Here is a 17397-nt window from a genome sequence, read left to right as displayed (position 1 = left end):
CGTCAAGTGCTCTGAATGGACAGCTGTGGCCGCTGTTACACTCGGCACGCACTGAACCATGTCCTGAGCCGGGATCAGGTGTCCCGAGCGCGTCATGTGTTGGTCACAGGGGCTGCAGTCTGTATGCGTTTATACGTGAGGATCTCCCTCCCCCAGGAAAGCAGCGGGGCTGCAGTCTCATTCGATCTCCTCTTTACTGTGGATGTCACTGTCACCATCACAGCCACTGGGAGGAGCACACAACTTTAACCCCCTGTGTGCTAAGGGAAAGGGCTATAAAACTAGCTATGTACACACAACGTTCTAGGGAGAAAGCCACCCCAAGCACACGCGGGCACAGTGGGAACTGGGGTCTGGAGCTCGGTGGGGGACCGTGTGTGGCAGGCAGGTGGACGCATGTGAGGACATGCAGGGGAAGGGCTCGGGCGGCGGCAGAAACATCGCTGGGGCCACCTGCAGGCTTCAAGCAGCTTGGCTGGACGGCCAAGCTCTGGGTCCTCCCAGGCTCCTCGGCTTTAGGGGTGAGCCCCAGGTAAGAAACCCCTCCCCCCTAACTTTGACCTTAAACTCAGTGGAGGAAGAGACTGTAGGACCAGGTCCCCAACCAAGGGTCCCCTCCCACTATGCCAGATGTGGCGGGTACCTGGCCCCTTCCTAACACTGACACCAGACCAGGGCCAGGGTACCGGCACGGGCCAAGGGAATAAGGCAAGCAGGGGTGTCCACTTGGAAGGCCAGGGCTGTGGAAGGCAGTGAGGGGGACCTAGGACCCCCAGCAGAGAAGTGGCAGCTCTGGGCTCAGAGAGAAAGAATGCCATGGAAATGTATCTCTGGGACACCCTATCAGGGTGGAGGCATCCCCCAATCCTCAGGCATTGCCCACAGAGTCTGGACCCAGGGAGATCCCCTAGGAGTCTCCACGGGGACAGAGATTGGCACTTAGGGGCCACCACAGACCAGTCACCGCAGTGACTCCACAGAGACAAGAAGCTGGTCATCAGGGAGAGCCTCCCCCAACCTGGGGTGGGGACAGGGAGGGTCACCATGGTGGCCGGATGCAGAGACAGCAGTCCATCCTCCTGGGCGCAGGTGAGTGGGGCGGCCTCTAGCTGACACGGTACGTGGACGTGTTCTTGGGCTCCGTGCTGGGCACACACCAATCGCCGGCCTCCTGGATGGTCTGGTAGTGGCGCCAGGCTGACTTGTTGTAGACAGGCAGGCGCTCCACCGAGTCCGTGGACAGGGCCTGGACGGCATCAGGGTCAGCCTCTCCTGCTTCCCTGCGCCTTGCCCACTCCTCGGCACTCCAGCCTTGCCCCGGTACACTCTGGTGGCCGCTGACTGTGGCCCACATGTTAGCCCAGCCAAGTGCCAGACACGGGCTGAGATGACTAACCCGGAAAGACCCATGAGAGGGTCTGTCCCTTCCGTGGCTCGCTCCTGCCCATTCAACAAGGCTGTTCACTTAAAGGTCAGGGAGGGATAGGAAGGAGGCTAGGCTCTGTGACCCTGAACAAGGTCACCAGCTCTGGGCCTCAGTCTCCCCGAGCTGAATCAGGAGTTCTCTGTGGTCCCCCCTTTCCTTTTTTTTTTTTTTTTTGCAGTACGCGGGCCTCTCACTGTTGTGGCCTCTCCCATTGCGGAGCACAGGCTCCGGATGCGCAGGCTCAGCGGCCATGGCTCACGGGCCCAGCCGCTCCGCGGCACGCGGGACCCTCCCGGACCGGGGCACGAACCCGTGCCCCCTGCATCGGCAGGCAGACTCTCAACCACTGCGCCACCAGGGAAGCGCCCCCCCCCCACCCCGTTTCCTTCTGAGTCTAGCAAGTCAAGGGTTCCCAGAACAGGGTCTTACTCATGCAAACCACAGACTCCCTGAAACTGCCTGCCAACTTAGGAGTGCCTGGTGGCTGGGAACTATAGCTTCACTCTGATTCTCAGTTTGGAATCAGGAAAAGGTTGGAGGGATGGAAAAGAAACCTAATAACAGGCCCGACCTATCAGCAAACTCCCCCAGCCAGACTCTGCAGGCAGGGGCACTCACCTTGAGATAGATGACAGCGTCGGTCCCAAAGCCCTCCATGGAGAAGAGCTGCAGGTCCCCCTGGAAGTACTTGGCATACAGGCGGGAAATAGGGAGCCCATACCCGAAGCCAGCCTGCAAGGGGGTGAGAAGGGAGCGTGAGGAGACACTGGCCCTGGGCTTCCTGGAACTGCAGGGACCCGATGTGCTGAGTGAGGAGGGCCAAGCTGGGGTCGTGCACGGGGACTCCCAGAACTGGGGTGGGGAGGGGACATGAGAAAGGGACAGCTCTGAGGCAAGGTGGGGACTGTGGGATAAAGGAAATCGGTCTGGCAGAGGGAGGAAGGCTGCGGAGCATGGGGCGGGTGGGGAGCAGTAAGCAGGGCAGGGAGAGGGGCTCGGGACTGGTAGCCAGGGGTCTGGGCAGGTCACGGGACACCTCTCTGTCTCAATTTCCCACACCCAGCTCTGCCTACTCTGCTGGGAACGGACAGGGAGGTGTTGGTAAGCTGAATAACTCCAAGAGAGAGGTAGTTACTTGTGGAGAGAGAGAGGGGAAGGGAGAGTTGAGCAACAGTGACAGACAGAAGACACCCACAGATAGGTAGGTAGGTACAGGCTGGGAGAGACAGGAAGAGCAGGGAGGCCCAGACTCAGACTCACACACAGCCACACAAGGACGGAGGGACCATGGGAGGTAGGGAAGCGAGAGATGGGCAAGAGTGACAATTTGATAAGAGACCCGAAGGCCAACAGGCATCCTTCAGGAGGCCAGTGGGGGGAGCCAGAGAGAAGCCGTCTCACCAGTGGGGTTCCCCCGGTGCCAGGCTGAGGCGTGGGGGCCGTGGAGTACATGTAGCTGAAGAGGCGCTCAATCTTCCTCAAGGGAACACCCCCACCTCGGTCACTCATCTGGGGGACGTGGGACACGTCAGGGTCTCCAGACCTCAGTTCTCTCCACACCCCACCCGACCTTCTCAGATCTTCCTCACCCCCAGGGGCTTCCCTCAGCCCATCTCCTGGCAGGAGGGAAGTCTCCACACCACTGCTCTCTGGTCCCCAAAGTCAAGGGTCACATACTTTGATGGAAAGATCTTCCTCGCCCAAGGCCACCATGACCTTGAGAGGTGGGAGAGTGAGGCTGGATTCATGGCTTTCCACAGTCGCTCGCATGGCATTCTGTGGTGGAAAAGGGGTAAGACACAGTGAGAGCAACCTAGACCCCACCACTCCCACCCCCCACAAAGGACCATCCCCCAGCCTCCTCACCTTGAAGAGTTCGAAAAGCATGTGGTAGAGGTGGGAGGGGACATAGACCATGTGAATTGGCTGTTTGGAGTTGGATGCTGCCAGGGAAGTCCAAACCACAGATCAGGAAATTGTCAGGAGGTCAGCATTCAGCATTCATTCACCAGCATCTAGCACCCAGCACTCCACCACCAACCACTGTCCCTCCATCGTCCATCCATCTGCTCATTCGTTCATCCGTCTAGCCATTCATTCAGTGTCCATTCATCCATCTCTCTCTCTGTATAATATCCATCCATTATACAGTGTCTGTCTGTCCATCCAGCCATCCATTATCCATCCATTCATAGTCATATCCATTCAATATCTATTCGTTCCTCTATCTACCCATTCAATGTCCACCCAACCATCCAATTGTCCCTCGATCTATGTATCTGTTCAAACATCTCTTTCCCATCTATCCATTCATTCAAAGTACAGATCCATCCTTCCATTCATCCACTGTTTATCTACCCATCTATCCATCATTCATCCACCCAAATAATATCTGTCTATCCTAAATGTAGCCTACTAGCGTTCACCTTGATACCAGAATCCCCTGTAGAGCCTTTTCACCCAGAGGAGAGGGGAGGGGGCTGCCCAGGTGATTTTGACACCAGCATCCTACTTCCCAAGAATCACTCTATCCTGGAGAGTTTTCTTGGTTTTATAGACTGAGTGTCTCTTCCTGGTGCCTGGCACAGAGCTTTGCATGTAGCAGAAGCTCAGTAAATGTGCAGTGGATCAATGAAGGAAGGAAACTCGGGCCCTGTGCTGAGCAGTGGAGACATAAAGTTGAATAAAATTCAATCCTACCCTCTCAGAAATTCAAGTCTAGACAGAGAAACGCACAACTGACTTTCACATTAGGTGTTGTACCCAGAGCTGTGTGCTAGGCCCTGGGCTTGACCCCAGGGATCCTGAAGTAAAGCGGCCTGTCTCTGCCCTTTGGTTTCTGCCAAGTAATGCAAACAGTGCAATTGAGAGGCACACCTGGGGCAGGCGGTGCCTAACTCTTCCTGGGAAGGCTTTTCAGAGGAGGTGGACTTGATCCAGGTCTTAAGGAAAGACTAGGATGTGGGCAGTGCGACTTCCAGGCACAGAGGCGTGAACACCTCAGGTTTCTGGCCCACAGGCCAGGGTGGCTGAGGAGCAGGTGGGTGGAGGGGAGGGTAGAGGCCCTGATCCTCCTCACCCCTGCACCTCCAAGGTATTTATCCAGTTCACCCCCTTCTTTTCCTCTCTGCTGCCTTCCCTTCCCCTTGCCTGAATCTGCAGTGACCTCCTAACTGGTCTTCCTGTGTCCTCTCCTGCCTCCTCCAACCTCTAAATATCTTTTTTTTTTCTTTAATATTTATTTGGTTGCACTGGGTCTTCGTTTTGGCAGGTGGGCTCCTTAGTTGCGGCTCACAGGCTCCTTAGTTGCGACATGCATGTGGGCTCTAGTTCCCTGACCAGGGATCGAACCTGGGCCCCCTGCATTGGGAGCACGGAGTCTTAACCATTGTGCCGCCAGGGAAGTCCCCTCTAAATATCTTTAGAATGTTATTCAGATCCTGTCATCACCGTGCTTCAAACCTCCGGTGGCTTTCTGCTGTTCTCAAAATCCCAGCTCCTGTCTGTGGTCCACTGGCCCTGCATGCCTAGCCTCTCTCCCACCCATCACCCCTTTAATCTCCTAACCCCACCACACTGTTCCTTCTGGTCCTTGACTACCCCATCCAAAGTAGGACCCTTGTAGCCATCCTCTTGTATCCGTTATTCCCTTTCTTCTTTTAGTAATAGATGCCTCCCTCCCCTGAAGTTTTGACTAGCACGTGACTACCCAGCTAGAGACTAAATTCCCAGCCTCCCTTGCAGCTGGGAGACTTGGGAAAGTGCTCTGTTCAGCTCTTAGGCCCTGCCTTCTACATCCTCTTTCCCCTTCTCCAGGCTGGAACTGACACATGAGGGTGGGTAGCCAGCTTTCACCATTCTACCCCAGGGGCTGGGGAGAGGGAAACCTCTCTCTCAAATTAAACCAGTTTTTGGATTTGGGGAAGACAGCCAAACTCATATCCCACCTAATACACTGCTCCTATCCATCACTGTCACGTTACCCCATTGTGTTTCCTTCCTGTCACTTATCATGACCTGAAGTTATCTTGTTTGTTATTTGTTCATTGGTTAAAGGTCCCATTCCCCAACCTCCCCAGTACCGAGAATGTAAGCTCCGTGGGAACGGGGACCTTGCCTGTTGTGTTTACTGCTTAATAAATATTTACCAGATAAATTAATAATAATAATACAATAATAGCTCTGCTTCTCCCTCAACCAGGTAACAGTTCACTTCCTGAGTCCCACCTCACTTTCCTCTCCCATGTGCCCAGCGCTTAGACAGACAGACAGGCAGACACACAGCCTCACTCCCTCACTATTCATCTCCTGGATCTCCAGGTCAGGTGAGGCCATGTAATACTTGTCACACAGGAGCTTGGCCATGTCGTAGGCATCTGAGAGAAGAGAGGGGTCATCAGGGAATGGGGTGACCTCTCCCCAGCAGGCAGTCCTCTTGGCACCAACACTGAACCCATGGGGACGTGGCCCCCACCCACTGGGGAATGGGTCACCGTCTGGCCAGGTAAGACTGGGGGATCACTGGGGCTCCTCTGTGGGCTAGGCACGGTGGGGACACAGCTCACCTTTCACCACCTCAGAGACGCTGCAGTTGGGGTCGATGCTGCCGATGTGTTTGGGGTGGGCTGGGTTGGTGCTGCCGTCAAAGATCAAGGCTGCGGGCGGGGAGGGCGGGCGCAGTTAGCGGGGCCGCACAACCCCAGCGCTCCCTCCCCCCCGTTCTCCAGTGCTCCACCTCTACTTCTGACACTTCTGACCCTGATGCCGCACCCCCCCACCCTCTCTCCCCTGACCCCTGACCCCTGGCCCCTCCAGCCCTGGCCCAGGCCAGTCTTGGACCTTTGTAGGCCTGAAGCAAGTCTTCTCAGAAGTTTCCTCCCCATACATTCGACATTATATTTAGTCTTCTCTTTTGCTATACATTTAAAAATAATTTTTACCTTTTTGTGTAATTAATGACTGGCTACGATTTCTCAACTATCATAGTTAATACTCCTGGAGTAAGAAACACCAGACAACCACCTGTGTCCTAACGTAAAGAGACTTTTACGAACGCCGCGCAAAGAGGCGACGCGGTTTTGCCTTCTGTAAACATGAGAACAGCGACCGGCCCCGCGCCCGCTCACTGTGCTGGTTGATCAGCATGCGGATGGAGATGCGGCTGAGGTAGAAGCGGTCCAGGAAGTACTGGATGTTCTGGTTGGAGACGGGGTCGTCGCCGTAGGCGTCCTTGTACTCCAGCACGCCCTGCGCCATGGTGGGCACCACGTCATTGTGGCGGTTCCGGATGGTGACCAGGGCGTCGGTGAACCTGCGATGGGGGTACACGTCGGCCCTCACCCTGCCCCAGCCCTGGGACACCCTCAGAAGCACCCCGCTTCTCTCCATGGTGCCTTCACCCACTCGACTCTCCCCAGCCCACTCCTCCGGAAGCCCACCCCAAATCTCCCACCGCCTGCCTGACAGCCTGGGAGCTCCACAGGGGCGGGGCCTGGGTCCCCCCATCAGACTCAGGGCACACCAAGGATCGGGGGCTCTCTGCCCCCTCAGACTGGACACCCCTGAGGGTGGGGGCATTTCCTTCATCTCGCTGGCATTTCTGCCCCCGGGGCCGTGGCCCACACCTGCCCTCCCGCCCCCAGCTGAGGCCTCACTCACTGGCTCAGGGTCCGATGGTCCTCAGGGTCCTTGTCCAGGAACTCCATGATGTCCAGGAGACTCTGGACATACCTGTGTGCGGGAGGGGGCGGGGGACGCCTCAGCCCCAGGCCAGGCCCCGGCACACCCGACTCTGCTGACCCTGCTTCTGTCCTGCGCCTCCAGTGGGCGCCGCCCAGAGCTGGGCCCCGTGGGTTCTCTCACTCTGCTCCCTCCGTACGTGAGTCTCCCCAACGACACCGCGAGTTATGCAAGAAAGTCTCTAATTTGTTGGTACCTAGAGCGCCTCTGCTTGACATCCTAGAATACCAGTCCTCAAAGGGGGTTTGGTGACCACCCCACCCACAGGTCTCCCGGATTAGGAGACTGAGGCCCAGACCGGAGAGGGGGCCTTGCCCGACACCAGCAGCGAGGGCAGGCTGGGGCGAGGCACTTAGCTCCCCAGGGCCCGTCGTGGAAGCAGATCTTAGTGTTTGTCCCGCAGGGTTGCTGCTGCATCCCACGGGCACAGGGGGCAGAGTGGCCAGCCCAGAGCTCTCCCAGAGCAGGGGTTCAGGGAGGCCCAGAGCTCTCCCAGAGCAGGGGTTCCGGGAGGAAGATGACAGCCTCATACTCCCGACTCCAGGCACCAGGAGCTGTGCAGGCTCCTAGGGAACTGGATTGTAAATGGTGGGTGGGAAGGACTCGGGGTGGGGTGGGCATGCCCAGCTCTGACACTGGGTAGGGCTGGAGCCCACGGAGAGCCTGAAGCGACCCGGGCTGCCCAGATGGTGCCAACCTGGAGCCACTGTCCCCCCCGCCCCTACTGCGAGGCAGGACGCCACTGCTTCCCTGCTAACGCCTCAGCCCGCAACAGCCCATTCTCCTGGGGAAGGCAGAGAGCTGAGCCTCTCTCCAGCAGAAACACTTCCAGCCGGCAGGAAGGAGGGGCCACGGAGAGCTCTGACCGGGGCGGGGGGCGGGGGGAGGGCCCCCGGGGCCTAACAGTGTCTCTAGAAGAGGCCCCCACCACAGTCGGAAGCATTCCCAGGTACACAGTGCTTTGACCCTGACAGGTAAGAATGGCAGTAATTAGCCCCATTTCACAGTCTCCTCAACTGAGGCCTGAAGCAGGTCCACAGCTGGGAGGTAGTATAGTGAAGACCGGCCTCCAGCGCACCTGCCACTATACAGTGCTGGCTGCTCAAAGTGCTCAGCCCGTGGGGCCTGCGGTTCCCTCTGCCCGGAGTGCCCTGCCCCCTCCAACCACTAGCTGCTACTCTCCCCTCTGCTGCTTAAACCAGTAGAGAAGAGGGTAAAAGGGCTAGCTTCGAAGCTGGCTCTGTCGAGTTCCTGGCTGGGTTTTTCCACTTTGAGCTGCGTGGCTCTGGGTAAGTCATGGAACCTCTCTGGGCCTGAGTTTCCTCATCAGAAAAGGAAGGGTTTTGGACCTACTGCTGTCACTGCTTTCTGGTGAGAATTCAATGTGATAATTAACACAGTGCCCAGCGAACAGTGAGCACTCTCTAAACGTTTGCTCTTGTTTCGAACAGTGGTTCAGACACTGTCAACAGCTGAGTGCACCCTCTGGGTCCCCAGGCGGCACACGACACACTTCTCCTGGTTGTACTGGGCAAAGACTCTGAATCACACCATGTCTGAATCTGTCATGCTCTGGACGGCCACTGATGGCAGGAATGGGGCCGTGCTCGCCCTGCTGCGCCTGCCTGCCCTCCCCACCCAGGGCCCGGCACGCCGCCTGGCAAGAGGTGGCGTAGTCACTGGTAGGGGGAGCCGACAGAGCAGAGGAGATCAGCTCCCCCTCCGTACCCCCGTAGCCCCAACAGACAGCGGCCCTCCTTCGGCCTCACCTCAGGCTCCCTGGAGAATAAGAACAGACAACACTTACCCAGTGACTGTTAGAGCTCAGAGTCTACACAGGGTCTCTCATCTCCCAGCCGCCTTCATGAGCATGAGGTATTTCCCCCCTTTTGCAGACAAGGAAACCAGCTCAGAGAGGGCAGGTAACATGCCCCAGGCCACACAGTAAGCATTCGCACTGGGATTCCAACCCAGGTCTGTCTGATGCCAAGTCTACACCACACGGTCAAGTGCTCACTGTCTACACCGGTCCTAACAGCGATGCTGCTGGTGAAGGCGGCCCAGCAGCTACCGGCGCCGGCCTTGTGCCAGGGCTCTGCTCTGTGTTCCCCTATTTTAACCTCCACAGTGACCCTGCGTGTGTGTGGGGCGCTACCGCTAGACCCATTTTACAGATGAGGAAGTTAACATGCAGAGCTGGGATCCTCTCTCACAGGCCTGTGTTATCCCTCATTCCTTGACCACACCCAGAAGAAAGCGTCAGGCTCATGGGATTCTTAGAGGGAGAGGGGATTTGGGAGGAGAACCTGCGAGTATGCAACGGTGGGGACAGGCAGAGAGAGGAGAGCGAGGAGACCAGCTGAGGGGTGGGGGCCCTGGAACCCCTTCCCAAGACCCTGGGGGCAAGCAGAGAGAGCTAGGGGCCCCTGACCAGCTTGGCCAGGAGCGGGGGCGAGGGTAGGATGAGCACTCTCGCTGCGGGCCCCGCCCCTCTGGGGCTGCCTAATGAACCACAGGGCGCTGTCACGTGGCCAGTGAAGTAGAACAAAGGGCACCAGGATGGCCTGGCAACGAGCGGCGCCCGTGGGCAGGGCTCTGGGGAGAGCGGCAGCCTCAGGCCTCCGTCTCCTGACTGTGAAGCAGGGTTTAGAATCCCTGCCTGCCTCCCTCGCAGGGCCGTTCCTTCAGGGCAGTGGTCCTGAGTGTACCCTTGGAAGGAAGAGGAGAGGATAACAAAGACTCTCCCAGGGGAAGCTTGACTCTGGCCTGAAGCCCCCCAAGGGCCTGGCAGACCAGACCTCAGCCCTGGGCCAGATCTTGGTCCTAAAAAGGGAAAGACGCTGGGGAAGGAGTGGCGCTGGCTCCTGGGCTGCCCACCCCCGAGGGCCAGAGAAAGAGCTGGGCTTGGACACTGGTCTGGACCAGTGGTGCAATGACAGATGCGCAGCCTGCCCCGGGCCTGGCAGAGCAGGCAGTGGGGCCAATGTGACGCCCTAGGGAAGGCCTCCCTGCCGACCCCAACAGTAAACATGGCCGCCCAGGACTTCCTGGGTGAGATCTAGAGCTTCCTTCCCCTCCCCTCCACCGAGGTAATGTGGAGCCCCAAACCCTGCCTCTGGGGCTTTCCAGCCATTCCAGAGCCCTGGATTTAGGAGCTGGGAGGAGTGGAAAACGGGGAGAGGAGGGAGCGAGACAGCGTGTGTGTGTGTGAGTGTGTGGGTGCGCGTGTGTGAGCGTGTGTGTGTGTGTGTGTGCGCGTGTGTGAGCATGTGTGTGCGTGTGTATGCGCGCGCATCTGTGTGAGCGTGGGTGTGTGTGTGAGCATGTGTGTGTGCGTGTGTGTGCGTGTGTGCGCGTGTGCGCGCGTGTGTGAGCGTGGGTGTCGGAATGAGTGCCCGGCAGCTGGGGAGGAGGCGTGGGTAGCCTTGCGTGGGGGCAGAGGAGTGGTAAGCATGTGTGAGTCTGGGCGCCTGCGGGTGTGTGTGCACCACGTACTAGTGTCCACAGCCGCTGGGGACCAGGGGTGTGAACAAGGCAAAGGCCCTGCGAGGAGGGGAGAGGGGGCAGACGTGTCCTCCATCTATCTGGAAGCTGCTTGTGGAGGGGTGATGGGCACGGCCCTGAGCCAGGCCGACCTGGGTCCCATTGCTGGCGGTGCCACTCAGGTTCCCGTGTGTGAAGTGGGCTTCGTAGCAGCAGGCGCGGATTAGAGGAGACGATGCTGGTGCCCGGTCTCCATTCTGATTACGTAAGTGGCGGCTGAGGGATTCAATGGCAGGGTTTGGCCCTGGGCGCCCGGAACCTGTGAGGTGGTCATTCTTTTCAAGGGCAAGGACTGGGTTTGGGGTCTACATACCTTGCTGACGCGAGGGAAGTTCAGAGAAGGTGCTGGTGACACCCCCTGCCACCCCCTTCCCTACAGCCCTGCAAAGGCTCTACTGGTGACAGGAGGGACTCGCTGTCGTTTGATTCTACTCTGCAGTCATCACTCAACCCTCCCTTTTCTCGAAGTACATCCCCACCAACTCCACGCCCTTCCTCAGGCTGTCTTTCTCTCCTGAGAGGAGGCAAGGTTACCCCTCTGTGCCCCCACAATACTAGCCATCAAACCCTCTCTGTAAAGAAAATCTACTTTCCCACTGACTTGCTCTGCGAGCTTAGAAATCTCTGACTCCTGGTCACTGTCCCAGAACGCGGTTCTCTCCTTTCCCTTCAAGAACGCAGCCTCCAGATCACAGAGCCTGGGCTGGGATCCTGGCTCTACCAGTTATTACCTGAATGAGCTCAGACAAGTTTCTTACTCTCTCTGAACCTCAGTTTCCTCGTCTACAAAATGGGGATAAGAACAAGGCCTACTTCATCAGGCTGTTGTGAAGTTAAATGAGTTAATACGTGGACACGCTTAGAACGGCTCCAGGCATGTCTGCTTCTGTCATCGTCATCATTATTATTACTACGCTGTGAAGAGAACCTCTGCCACAGCACATCGTCTTTGTCCCGGAGGTGCTGTTGCCAGAAGCTCGCAGACATCACTCACGCTTAGAGAGTTCCGTGTACTTTCACATCCAGCAGTGGCATCTGACCCTTAGCAACAGAACGGATCCCCATTTTACAGATGAGGAAGCCGAGGCTCAGAGGGGCCACGTGGTTGACCAAACATTAAGTGTCTAGCAAGCAGCAAAGCCAAGCCTCAGAGTCAGGCATGCCGGCGCCACCACCCAGGGCTTTCCTCTACCTTCCAGTCACTTCCAAAACAGGTTCCCACAACACCAAGTCTGTCCAGTTGAAATAATACATCAGGTTTGTTTAGAGCCAGGAATTCTCCACTTGCCCACAGTGATTCCTGCCTGGAACCTTTCCCCAGCTGAATAGAAACTCCATTAGCTGTTGCCACAGATTAACTATTACCTCTGCTCCTCCAGAGAGCAGGTGCTCAGGGCTTGTCCATTTCCAAAGGGGAGGTTTTGCTCCTCACTCATCAGACTCTGAGGCTAGCGCGCCTCTTGCCAGGCTCTCTGATAGGTCGTCCCCCTCCTCTCCTGCAAACTCTACCCACCTCCACCGCCTCCATCATCCAAGCTGGCAAGGGGGTTCCCCCAGATAGGGAGGTCTGCCCTCTCTCACAGGCAGCCGCCTCAGAGAGTCCTTCCTTCCCTCAGACCACAGTCTCTCTTGCTGCAGCTGATGCCCATTCTCCGGGAACAGTCTCAGCAGGCCGTCTCTTCAGTGTGTCAGCACACTCTAGCAATACCTTGGCCTGCTCCCCTCTAAGTGAGTCATGCACTGGGAAGTCTTCCCTTTTGTCTAACTTCACTCCCTCCTGCTGCTGCTGGACATTACTTCCCAGCTCTGAGGGAAGAAAAACGTCAGGCCAGGCCCCCCGACACGTGTAACCGCGTTTCAGGAAGGGACTCTGGGGGCCTCGGGGGCATCGCGGGCAGTTCAGCAGCTCCCTGCCCTCCCTCCCCACATCCCCTGACTCTTCTAGGAACACGGTGTCCAGGGAGGGGCCTGGAGTCAGGGACCAGCTGGAGAGGCAGCCAGGTGACTCAGCCGGAGGAGGGCTGGGGAGAACAGATGGTACCTTCCGTCCCTCCCCATGCCTTCCACACTGCCCGATGGCAGGAAATGCCAGTTGGCTCAGAGGTCTTGGACCTCTAAGGGACAGGGCCCAGCGAGGGGTGACCTTGTTGGGCCACATGCAAATCAGGCTCTGCCCTCTGTCCCCCCGTCCACCTTCACCGCTTGCAGTAACAGCACTGTATCCACAAAGTGAGCGCTCAGATGCCCCAGCCGGGCCCTCTCCGGCCTCTGCACCTTTGCACAAGCAGTTCCTTTGGCCTGGAATGCTCTTCCCTCCCTTCTAGGTCAGGGTTCAGTTAGGCACCCTGTAAGGCCAAGTGACACGTCACCTCCTCTCTGCGTCCATTTCAACTGCCCCACAACTTTCTGATTCAACTGAAATTCACTGTGCACACATCATGTACCTGGTCCTTCCTTACCTTCTCCTCATTTAATTAGAGTAAGTCACGCATATGCATATTCATGCATAGAAAAAAGCTGGAAGGGCACCAATAAAGGGCACTTACAAAACCTTAACAGTGTGTGGTTAAGGGGTGGAGGGTAGTGGTTGGCATTCCCTTTTATCTACTTTTCTGTGTTCTCCAGGTGTCAACGTGAACATGTCATACTTCCGCAACGAGGGGCAAAACCCAATCAATGTTATTTTAAAATAATACTTCGCTTTTAATTTAAATAGAGCTAACTTTTCAGCGGCTTCCTGCTCCTGCCACTGTGTAGCTCTTAGCTTGCCCTCTTCTACTCCCCCCGTGCGATCACAGGCTCCCTGAGGGCCGCTGCTGCCTGTTTAACCTAACACAGCACTGGGCTCGAAGTAGGTGCGGATGCCGCGAATCCGAAAGGAAACCACAGTCACACCACACCTGCCACCGCCAGAAGCAAGGGCAAGATTTCTGCACACACGCCACTGAAGATCAGCCACGATGACGCATTTACATACCCAGTTACCCAGCAAATTCTTGCTCCTTCTCCATGTGACTGGCCTCTGGCTAATGGCATTCAGGTACTTATCCCTGGACAGTTTCTGAGTAAACTTTACTGAGGATTTCTCTCTGCTACTGCTGCTCTGTGCAATAGACCTCTGGTCTTTGCCCATCCAAAGCTCTCTGGAGTTGGTACTGAGCCATCCTTGCATCTATTCCAGTGTTTTCCAACATCCAAAACACGCTGACGTGTTTGGATTATATAATTTGAAGGTTAGCTTCTTCCGGTGTCTGCTTCCCACAAAGTTGCCTCAGGTAAATACTACCCAACAGGTGCCAGATTTTCAGGACCAGGGCTGGTGGCAAATGCCGACATTAGCCTGATTTGGGTTTGGGGCTGTGAAAATGATGATTTCCTAGGCGGATCCTGTGTTTCCAGAGAACGGAGGGTGGTGAGTATAGGGCTGTGTCCCCTAGACATGGAGGCCACGAGCTTGATCTGAGTCCCTGCTCTGGCCTAACATTCCCACTTGACCGCAGGAACCCCCCTACCTCTCGGAGTCCCTGTGCCTCTCCTCTTTCCCCGCCTCCCTCAAGGTTCCTGGGAGCAGGGGGCATCTGACAATGGGGTGGGAGGTGCGGGGACCTATTCAGGGGTCTCACCAGCTCTGTACCAGCTGCACCGAGGGTGTGCTCAGCACCCGGTCGGGAAGCAGGTTGATTTCTTTCATGATGTTGGCCAGGCGCACGGGCAACTCCTGCCTGAGGAAGGTGAATGAGGTTTTCTCACAGGCATTGCTGGACCCTGGTGGGAGAGGGAAGGGTGAGCTCACAGAGTTACAAAGCACTGGAGCCAGAGGACATCTTGGGGGTGGGGGCGGGGTCAGGTCACTACATCCTTTATTTCCTTGAGGGTTCAGAAGAGAAGAGATGGAGGCATGGGACAAGGAGTCTTTCCTGACCCCCCCTGCACTGACCACCACACCACCCAGCCTAACCCTTAGAGAGGTTGCATCCTCTCCTCACCCCCAGCTGAACCCTGCTTGCCTTCAACCACAGGGAAAAGGGCCACCCTGGGCCCACAGGGAGCTGCCTCCAGCCCAAGTTATTCACTTCTCTTTCTTTCCCTCCTAGTAGATACTCACTTCGGGGGGGCTGATCCAGGTGGGCAGAAGGGCCTGGGAAATCCATCCCTACCTTGGGATGAGCTCCCCCTGGCTGAGGGGAGCTATGCTCGGACCACCGCAGCTGCAGGGTCCCAGTGTCATCTCTGGCCCAGCTGGTCTTTATGCCCACTGTAGAGCTGCCCTATGTTAATGCCCGCCCACCTGTGAGGTAGACAGGGCCTGAGAACCGGGGCCCAAATACTTTGATCCTTGGTCTGGCTTGAAAATGAAGAGGGAGTAGAGGACTGAATGAGGCCATGGCCTAGAGTCAGGAAACCTGGGTTCTAAGTCCAGGTTCCGCTTTTAACTGTTATCCAGTGCATGTCACCATCCTTCTGAAGGTCTGTTTCCCTCACTGAACTCCAAGTGGGGGACCAAACTCTACTGTGAGCCCCTCCCTCCTGTGACAGTTCTGTTAACTGGGGTCCAGTCTGGACTGGACAGATGCTGGGGGCTGGGAGTGGGCTCAGGAGGCTTTCCTACATGGGCGGAGCTCAAACAGGGAGGGGGGTAGGCGGACAAGTCTTGGGGAACAGATGCCCCGTATCATGGCTGCCACCTCCCCGCCCCGTCCCACCAGTGACACAGCTGTAACCTAAGCCAGGCTCTGTCTCCTCAACTCTTGAGAGACCCGGGCAACCCCCCCTGATCTCCAGCTGGCACCATGTGTGAACAGACAGGGTCCACACAATGCCTGTTTCAGTCCCGACGTTGGCACAGCCTTGCCACCCCCAGAACACTGATGGTAGGCGACCCTGGCCCAGGATCCCAGGGGGGCAGCCAAGGATGGGTAGGTACAAGCTACCTGGCTCCATCTCATGGTGCCCCGGACCCCTGCCCAGCTGGGGTAAGGCGGCCAGGCCACAGCAGATGTGATCTGCAAGTGTCCTTGCCCTCTAGGACAGCTGGGAGCCAGCTCCTTCAGTGCGCGGAGGTGGACCGGCCAGGGCCTCACTCCTGTTGACTCATCTGAGAGAGCCCCCTCCCCCAAACGACCCCTCCGCGCCCACCCCCGCGCAGGTCTCCTTCCAGATGGCTGCACCTCCCAGTGCTGCCTTGTTGCCCCCACCAGCATCCCCCTCAACTCCTCTCTGACCTTCACTTTTAGAGTCGCCAGGACAACCCCCAGTAACCCTTTAGTGCCTGGTTACACCCTCCTGCTCCGACATCACCGCCTCACTGCCCCTTCCTCTCCGAGACCCCTCACAAAGCCCGGGAAGACATCTTGGACCCTTCCTTCTCAGTGCCCCCCCCCCTCCTGCTAACAGTTCAGTCTCTTCAGTAACGGTGCCCTTAACCCTTTCAAGCCCGGCGGCCGGCCCCTTCCTCCCCGTTAACCCTTTCCTGTCTGGACCCCTGCAAGCAAACCTTCCCTGTCACTCGGCCTCCCTTACCCTCCTCGTTAATCCTTCATGGCCAGGACTCCTTCACTCCACCTCCACCCCCCGCGGGCCCTCGCTGCCAGCCGCCTCCCGCCCACTTGTACCGAAGTCCAGAAACTGCTTCATGGAGAGCGGGGACGGGGAGAACTTGCTGAAGTGCTCGATGTACTTGGGCGCCCCTGCCAGGGACGCATTCTTCAGCAGCGCGCGGACCCAGCGCATGGCGGCGGCGGCGGCCGCGCCTCGGGCTCGGGCTCCGGTCCCCGCCCGGGTAGCGCTGGCGCTCCGTTCGGCCCAGGTGGGCCCAGCGCCGCAGCAGCCGCCTACACCCCACCCTGGCCCTGACGGGTCTCCGAATCCCGGCCAATCGGCTCGTCGCGGCGCCCCGACGTTGCCAATGGCGGCTCACAAACAACTCCGGGAGAGCCAGTAGCCTCTCGCCCCGGCACGTGGCTGCCCCTGGGCCCACCCCCTTAACACGTTGTTTACCCGGAGCGGCCTGGTGTTTTCGAGAGGCCTCGCCGAGAGCCCGCCTCCCGGGCGTCACCACGCGCTTTCCTCCTCTGCGCCTAGCCCGGGTTAACCCCTCCCTCCCCAGAGGCCCGTTATTCCCTTTCCTCTTACACTCCTTCCTTTCCCCGCTCCCTCCCTGAATCTCCTTCACTTGCCTTCCCTGAGATTGTCCGGGTAGCTTTCAACGCATTCCTTTCCTCCCAAAGGGGTCTGATTCACCTGTCCTGAATTCCACGCACCTGCTTTCCCTCAGGGGGTCTGGTGGGTTTCCAGTCCTGATGAGTGACTCAGACTGTGAATGTTTGCTAACTTCGGGTTCGGGGTGCAAGCCCACGCTAATCCCTCATATAGATATGCAACCCACCCACTTCCACAAATATCTAAGCGCTCAGGAAAAGGCGGCATTTTGCTTTTCCAGTTAAAAAACACCCAACCCCCTAACTAACGCCTAGCGGCGGCTACAATAAACTTTTCAAAACACTTTTATTTTATTACTCCCTACTCATTTGACCTGAGAAAGCAACCTTTTCTGCCCTGGGCTTCTTTAGAGAAAGGTCCTTTGAGGTGATTTGTGCTGGAGGCCGAGAGCACAGCCTTGCCCAGCAGCCCGGCTCTCTCGTGGGAACATAGCGCGCCCTCTTGTGGTCGAACGCCGTAAGTCCTGTTCC

General features: G+C 57.5%; 1 protein-coding gene across 5 annotated transcripts; it reads right to left on the bottom strand.

Annotated features, from left to right (window-relative positions):
- Window positions 1–175: 175 nt before the first annotated feature.
- PDK2 (pyruvate dehydrogenase kinase 2) lies at window positions 176–16623 on the bottom strand. 5 transcript variants are annotated; one of them, XM_004282627.4, is made up of 11 exons: window positions 16321–16623; window positions 14332–14473; window positions 7085–7156; window positions 6553–6737; window positions 5992–6081; window positions 5725–5802; window positions 3293–3369; window positions 3104–3202; window positions 2828–2935; window positions 2045–2158; window positions 176–1246 (listed from the first exon to the last, which is right to left on the bottom strand). In XM_004282627.4, exons 1-11 carry the CDS (start codon window positions 16436–16438, stop codon window positions 1106–1108), a joined length of 1224 nt encoding a protein of 407 aa, XP_004282675.1. In that variant the 5' UTR covers window positions 16439–16623; the 3' UTR covers window positions 176–1105. The 5 variants fall into 5 exon arrangements, with proteins under 5 accessions (XP_004282675.1, XP_033267017.1, XP_033267019.1 ...); XM_033411126.2 differs by having other exon boundaries at window positions 16229–16341; XM_033411128.2 differs by lacking the exon at window positions 14332–14473 and having other exon boundaries at window positions 16321–16451.
- Window positions 16624–17397: the final 774 nt, after the last annotated feature.

The sequence above is a fragment of the Orcinus orca genome, chromosome 19 (assembly GCF_937001465.1).
Source record: "Orcinus orca chromosome 19, mOrcOrc1.1, whole genome shotgun sequence".
In the NCBI taxonomy this organism is placed as follows: domain Eukaryota; kingdom Metazoa; phylum Chordata; class Mammalia; order Artiodactyla; family Delphinidae; genus Orcinus; species Orcinus orca.
Note: the sequence above shows the minus strand (reverse complement) of the source record. Positions and strands in the feature narration are given on the sequence as shown.